Raw genomic sequence first — 7549 nt, 5'->3', positions numbered from 1 at the left:
TAGGGAAAGGCAAATGATGAAGTGCAACAGAATTACAGGAAATAAATATTGAGATCATTGTCTGTTTTGTAGCTAGATACTTTTTTGTGTGTGTCATAAAACACTAGTCTAGGGAGCTACAATTTCATTGCCTCTGTAGGATTTTTCTCAATATCTTCTCAGCTCAGAAATGAATGAGATGACTGGCATCAATGAAGAGAATGATTTTTCCCTCAGAGGAAGAATATTTGTACGTGGTTTTTTGCTTACTGCTTCTGCTTTATATAGCAAGCTTTATATACTGCTTCTGTATATATAGCAAGCACCTGGTGTACAGCGAGATTGAAGAAGTGGATGCTATGTTGAACTCGAGTGTAAATTTTGATTCCTCTAAGTCCATTAGATAGCACTCACTGGTCACAGCAGCTGTCTGTGGTCTGGCCTTGATCTTCTCTGGAGCTGTTTTTAACAGATGATGGCATCCCTGTGGATGCCGTCCACACTGTAGTCCCATTTTCCTCCCTGTGAGCATCTTTTAACTTGAACTGCAAAACAGAATCTATGATGTTGATCTCAGACCCAATCACTTCTTAAAATATGACCTTCTAAAACTTTTTTTTTTCAGTGAAAAACACTTTGTGGTTTTCATAGCAAGTTCTGTGCTTTTGAGCTAAATCCAGTTTTTGGGTATTGAAATACTGTTTACTATACTTAAATGCTAATTTATATCCTTGCTGTTTATGAAGTTCGGAGGTCCAGTGGGGCACTCAGATTTGAAAACTGAAGCATGACATTGTTTTTATTTTTCATTTCAGTATGTGTTTCCTTTTCCTCCAAAAGACTAAGAGGATATGTGCTGAACAGGCTGCAAAATTGGATTTCTGGCTTAAATAAACTGTTCACTTCAAAAATAAATTTAGAAAATATCAATGCATTGCTTAAACAGATCTCAGATACACTTCATTTATTTTACATGCTTATAATTAGTACTTTTTAAATATTATTTTAAATTTTTTGTACCTTCTCAGTTTTTGAATTGATTATATTCTTTTTGCCAAATCATAGTCACTGTGAAGAAGCTCATTAGGTCTAGAAAAAGAAATAGTCCTGTAGTGAACTGTATTTATTTTTTGTTTCTTTCTTTTTAAAAAAGACAGTTCAAGAAAACACATAGAGAATTTTTGCTGCAGTTACAAATACAAACCAGTTTAACAGAAGTACAGAAATGGAGAGCTGTTAAAAGAGCATTAATATGGTCAAAATACACTGTGCTAAATGATTTCTCCAGCAGAATATAGTGCCAATGGTCAAACTGTGTATGAAAATGTTGTACAGGTTTGTCAGTTTAGAAGATGAAGACTTTCAATGTTTCTTAGTGTTTTGAAGAGCCTATATTTTTAGATGCTCACTGTGAGACAGCTCCTACTGATCTGATTTTTAGAGGTCCAGGTGCTTAGCTCTTTCAAAAAATCAGTCTGCTCTGAGTAGATAAAATGGATTGTCCAGCGAGGTAAAGGTACTCAAAATCATTTCACTCTGAGAAAGATTTGATTTGGTTGTATTTGAGTTTGGACCTAATACCACTGCAGCAAGCCAGTGTGCCAGTAGGCATATTCACACTGGGATATATTTGTACTTGTTTCACTTCAAAGTCTGAAGTTTGAGAGCTCAGTTCTGGCTATCTGATTCCTAGTACTGTGTAACTGCTCTCAGTACCTAGCATCCAGTGATGTGTTAATCTGAACCACCAGGTTCTTTAGGAGCCTGTGCAAAGCCTCTCATGTACTGTCAGGAGGTCCTGGTTTGCGAGCCCAAGTGGGCTAGATGTCACCCTCCCTGTTGCTTCTTTAGGAGAATGAGAAGGAACTTGAATTCCTGGTGAGTGGCAGAGTCAGCTCATATCACAACTGGTGTATGGTGAATAAAGCTCCTGAATGGGTTGAGCTCTGACATTCCTCCTTTTCATGAAAATACTGTAACTTGAGTTGACATGGGTTTGAAGTTAATGGTAATGAGGAAGGAAAGGAGGAGAAATTAATACGATGAGCTTTTTGGTGTGCTCTTTGAAGAGATCTTTGCTACTGACTTCCAGAACATGAGCTGTGGGAGGTCCTGATGTGGACCCCTGTCTCAGACGTGACTGTGTTTTTGACTATTAGCTAATCAGGACATGGTTTAGTGAGCATGGTGGTGTTAGGTTGGACTTGATGATCTTAAAGGTCTCTTCCAACCTTAAGGATTCTGTGAATCACTGCAGCTCCTAGCGTAGCATTGGGAGTGTCCAGTTGCCCTAGATTGTAGCTTTGTTGTTAAGGGAGAAAGGTAGGCATAGTACTTAAGTACCCTCTTAGCTGCCCTCCAGTGACACCTGCTCTTCTCTGTAGGTCGCTTAGGTTGCTAAGTTACCCCACATCATCCACTTGAGGTCAAAATTCTGGTTCTTGGCTTTGCAAAGTCTGTAATGAATGCCCTATGTATGTGGAAGAAGAATGTGGACTTCTGCATTTAATTTGCATTGTGCTCCTAGTGTCACGACACATTCTCTTCCTAAGCATGCAGAAGCATGTTGTAATTATTTTGCTTTTCCTCCTAAGAAAGAGATTTGGAGATGCAGGGAGAGAGTCATGTATGAAAAGGACATCTGGAGCGAATATGATAGGATGGCTCACTTTGAAATTGCTATTTGGCCTTTGCTTTTGGAGAGCAGCAGAATGGCTACCGACTATATCTTAATGACTGAGGATGCATGTAAATTCTGCCTGCAAGCATGGGTTCTGTTCTTCTGGGTGAAACTGTCCCTTTCCAGCTGTCATAGTTGAATTTCACGCAAAGCTTCCCCTTCCCTAAGTTCTTGCCAACTCGCACCTTGGCAGCTGTGTAACAGGTGTGTAGTTTCTTAGTGTCCTGCATGCTTTAAGGAAAGATCCCCACTGAAATCATAAAGGGTTTGCATGAATGTGTTTTTCTTGACTCAAGTTTCTTTAATCTTCACTTATATTTGACAGTTGTAGCTTAGTGAAAAATTTGCATTTTATTTAAGAGTGTTTCAAAGTAAATGAAACTGCAACTGTTTTTCAAATTACTTTTAAAGATAATTTTCAAGCTTTTCTGCAATGGCTAACAAAATAACAATGAATTCAAAACAACTAAATTATTGCCACATAATTACATCTTAACATTTAATCTTATGTCTTTAAAATTATTCAGTATGTCTGTATTTGTACATCTATCTATTTTACTTTCTCTTTATTCTTCTATCATTGCATTGGGTCCAGGCAAGAAGCTGTATATTCATAAGTTTGTTTTTATTTTTATCAGGCAGTTTTTCTGGGTGGGCTTTAATGTTTTACATGGTGAATGGAAATTACAATTTTGACAGGTAAAAATAATGTATCCTTTCTTTTTCTCTTCACTGACACACAGGGCATAATGCAGGATGTGCAATTACTTGTCATGCCTCAAGGATTTATTTCTCAATGCCCAGATCTTAATCGCAGTAAGTCTATTAATCCTTACACCATAAAATGAAAGGTGTGCTTTGTACCTACTTTCTGTCCTGCAAGCTTTCTTAAAACCTTGAGTTTCAGTGTATTGATTGTAATCTTTAAAATGATTGAACCTATTGTGAGTATGTGGGAGTTTTTAAATTAATATACATATTTTGTTATTCTAGCATGCCCAACTTGTAATGACTTCCATGGACTTGTGCAGAAAATTATGGAACTGCAAGATATTTTAGCCAAAACATCAGCTAAGGTAATGTTTACTAGGAGGCATGGCATGGGAGAAATGAGGATTCTAATGCTTTAATTGCTGTCTTTTTAGATTATTTTTGGATACGTAGGGGTGTGCACATGAGTATGTGCAGAACAACTCTGCATGGGACGTTTAAATGTTTTTATTTGTATATCTGTGCCTAGCTTCTGTACATACAAATTCTCAGTTCAGAAAGCTTTCTTGTGTTTCAAGGGTTTCATAGAATCATATCTCTTAATGGGACACAGAATCCAAATCCCTGAGAAAGAAAAGGGCTTATAGATATTCAAGCTCTATCTATTAGGCTAACAAGTCAACAAACCTAGGATGAAAAAGGTTACTGTGCTTCTAGCATTTATTGCAGCAAGAGTTTCTGGTCCAAGACTTTTCTAGACCTGAGCTGCCAAAGTCATGTTCAGACAAAATATATGCAAGACAAAGAATTAAGAATAAAACCAGCATTTTTTCCTTATGTTTTTGTTTTCCATAGAATATCACACAAAAACCATTCATGTCTGCTAGTGAACATAGACTGGTTTTAAATGTCAGTTCTTTAGTTGCTGTTACCTGTCTGATTTGATACATAAATGTTAAAAATGCCTTGGTTGAAGTGGAGGAGCAATTGCTAACATCTTGGTTTTGAGCTTTACCACCTATTTTGCCTCTCTACCCAGATTCAGGTCTTTTATGCATAACCTATTATCTGCAAGTAGTTTATGCAGAGCAAGTTTCTTGGTCAGTTCACATATGCAAAGATGAAAAATCAGGGGCCCTACCCATCTTGACATACTCACTTTGTTTCATGATGTCTCTGATGTTAAAAACTAAATGCATTGTGTCTTGGTTTTGAATTTCTCTCTGAATGACTGATAGTTTCATCATAATGTATTTAACATATTATCTTGGACTGCTTTTTTATTTATGCATTCTCATCTGCATGCTTGACGATAAGGGGAACAGTTTTAATCATGTTTATACTAATTTGAAAACCACTCACAAATTCAGAACTTTTTTGTGAACTGTAAACACAGTTATCCCAAGCTGAGCAGAGGATGAACAAGTTGGATCAGTGCTACTGTGAAAGGACGTGCACAATGAAAGGCATGACTTACAGAGAGTTTGAATCCTGGACAGATGGCTGCAAGAACTGCACTTGCATGGTATGACTACAGCTTGAGTAGACACTCAGGGGCTTGAGTGCTTCCTTCCTCTGATTACAGTCTTATTGAGGCAAATAATGAGAACTTCCAGCTGTATGCTAGGTAGTAACAACAAAATGCTAGAAAACTTGTTCTAAATTGAAGGAATAGTATTAATAAATACATTTTCCTACTGTTTCAGCAGTGCCAGTGTGTGCAGCTCTCCTATATTTCATGTCACCAAAGGCAAATGCTATGCAATATACTCAGCAGTCATGTTATTCCTGTGCACTGAGTTGCAAACAGTTTCTCTGGATAATCAGTTCTCTGCTTTTTATCACTATAAACACAGCCTTTTTCTTAGCAAATGATTTAATAGATCCCCTGTGCCTGATTCCCTTTAGTTGCCTTTGGTTACACTTCAATAAGTAATAAAGTATAAAATGTCAGGGTCATATTCCTGCTCTGTTATATCACAAAAGAAAAAGATTTGTTATGCGGATGGAAGATTCTCAAATGTATTACAACTCCAGAAGCATTTGCAAGTATCCTTTCAGGTACCAAATCATGGCATCTTTGTTATTGCCCATTCATTTAAAACACATTAATTCCATTTAAACTCATTAAACACTTAATTCAAAGGCCATTGGAAACTGGTGAAAAAGTCTGTTGTTGTCTGTGCCACACCTTAGATTGATTTGCTGCTATCTATAATTTGCCAAATCATTCTCCTTAAACTTAGTATGACTTTGATCCTTATATACCTGGAGGGATGCTAGTTTTGCTTTTAGAGTTTTGTGCTTGATGAGAAGAAGACTTAGGCCATGATATCAAATATGGTCAGCAGCTATTTAAATTGCTTTGAATTTAGCGTTAAATGCATTCTGTATTTTTGTCTCAGGTTTTTCTTGCAGCTATGTTATAATACCTTTTAGAAGTGTTTTTTCTCTTATGTAAAAATCAGAAGGCAGAGTATTGTTCTGTGTGGTTTTTATTTCACGCTAATCTGTCAGTTTGCTGCTGATTGGCAGAATGTTTTACCTCCAAATAGATCTGCCTCTAAAAATAGTTTGATCATTATCATCTCAAAGAACACATCATACAAGTCTAAAATATTGCATGGATGATATTCTAAAGGTATAGTTTCTGTTCTAGTTATTAAAAGAGCCATGTTAAAATGTCTTTTTGGGTATTGTTAAAGAGTTCATTGCATTTAAAAATAGACTTTAAGTTCTTGTGTTTGAGAACATCTCTGCTCTTCCTAAAAATAACTACCAGATAAGCACGTTTTATTCTTCTAGAACGGTACTGTGCAGTGTGAGGCTTTGGTTTGCCCCATCTTTGACTGCCCGCTTAACTCTGCCTTGACGTATGTGGATGACAAATGCTGCAAAGAATGTCAATGTAAGTTTTACTTCTAATGAATATTTTGAAATCTGTCGAGAAAATGAACCTTCCTGTAAACATGTCAATGAAACTGCTGGTCAGGGAATGAAATATTTGGATTAAGGAATGAGGGAATTTAGACTTCACTGAAATACTTTGAGAAATTGATAACCAGAACAATTTCATTTTTCAGTTGCAGGTATTTTTTTAATTTTAGTTACGCATTTGGTTTTTTTTTAAACATAGCTTTTTCATATCAATATTTATGAAGAAAAAGTAATTTTAAAAACTTTCTGCAGACTTCCATAGTCTGTCTTTTAGACCAAACTGGTAAAAATTTATAAAGAATTACCTTGTATTTATTTTGACCAATGTTTCTAACTTGCACCTCTATTGCAAGAAGAATGTACTTTCAACCTTATGTTGTAGTACTGAAAATGGAGGCTCAGATTTATGAGAAAACTCATAGTAGACTCAAGAGACAGCAAAAACCAGACACGTAGAAATGTTCTTTCACAAAAGGTCAGACGGAATTACACAGGTAACTGGATAGAGTTAATTTAATATTGTCATTTAAGATAGGTGATTAGCTTTTGGTTTTATAGCGTTTTGGTTTTGCTGCAAGTAGGGCCAGAGAAGTGGAATTTTACGTTAATCACTATCTAGATGGACTATAATATTTCAGATAGATTATGGATATATATGACATATGTGAGAGTTGTTTATTTTAGGCTACGGTGGAATTCATTCTTGAAATTGAGCATGAGATGCACATATTTTATTCTGTAAATGTTGTGACTTTTCTGTGTGGTTTCATCACTCTTCTGCTGCTGTATAAAACTTCTTACAGAGTACAGAGAAATACATAACTGGTTAAAATGATATGTTGTAAGATAAAACTCAGGAAGACGTTTTGTACTTCATTAATCTTGCTCCCACAGGAGTTTATTAATGTTTAATTGTGTTAGAAGTTACACAAACCATCCCATTTTATGAAACCTTATTAACTTACTCAAGTAGATTAATTCTAATAGAGAGGAAATAAGAATACAAATACTTTTTGTTTTTAACCAGCTTCACAGAATTTCCATGCATATTAGATGGCTCAGGGAACTAGTAATTCAGGTATGTGAGACGTGTATGGAGTTGAAGTCTGTTTGAATTTTTGACCATGTTAGCAGAGTTTTTCAACCTGATCCCGTGAAGTATGTTTTTGTAATGTACCATCTGTGGATTGAGTTGGGAATTCTCCCTCTGGATCACACAGAATCACAGAACATTAGGGATTG

The 7549-nt window shown here is 36.0% G+C and overlaps 1 protein-coding gene across 1 annotated transcript in view; it reads left to right on the top strand.

Annotated features, from left to right (window-relative positions):
• The window catches only part of LOC104537955 (protein NEL-like), a gene marked incomplete at both ends in the record, with an annotated part of 40547 nt that extends 34269 nt beyond the window's left edge, over window positions 1–6278 (top strand). Inside the window, 4 exons of the mRNA XM_010180985.1 lie at window positions 3403–3475; window positions 3653–3735; window positions 4767–4895; window positions 6176–6278. Coding sequence (XP_010179287.1) covers window positions 3403–3475; window positions 3653–3735; window positions 4767–4895; window positions 6176–6278 — 388 coding nt within the window. The remainder of the gene's footprint in view (window positions 1–3402; window positions 3476–3652; window positions 3736–4766; window positions 4896–6175) is intronic.
• Window positions 6279–7549: the final 1271 nt, after the last annotated feature.

Source organism: Mesitornis unicolor, unplaced genomic scaffold (assembly GCF_000695765.1).
Source record: "Mesitornis unicolor isolate BGI_N332 unplaced genomic scaffold, ASM69576v1 scaffold21123, whole genome shotgun sequence".
Lineage (NCBI taxonomy): Eukaryota > Metazoa > Chordata > Aves > Mesitornithiformes > Mesitornithidae > Mesitornis > Mesitornis unicolor.
The sequence above is the reverse complement of the archived record's forward strand: the minus strand, read 5'-3'. Positions and strand labels throughout refer to the sequence as shown.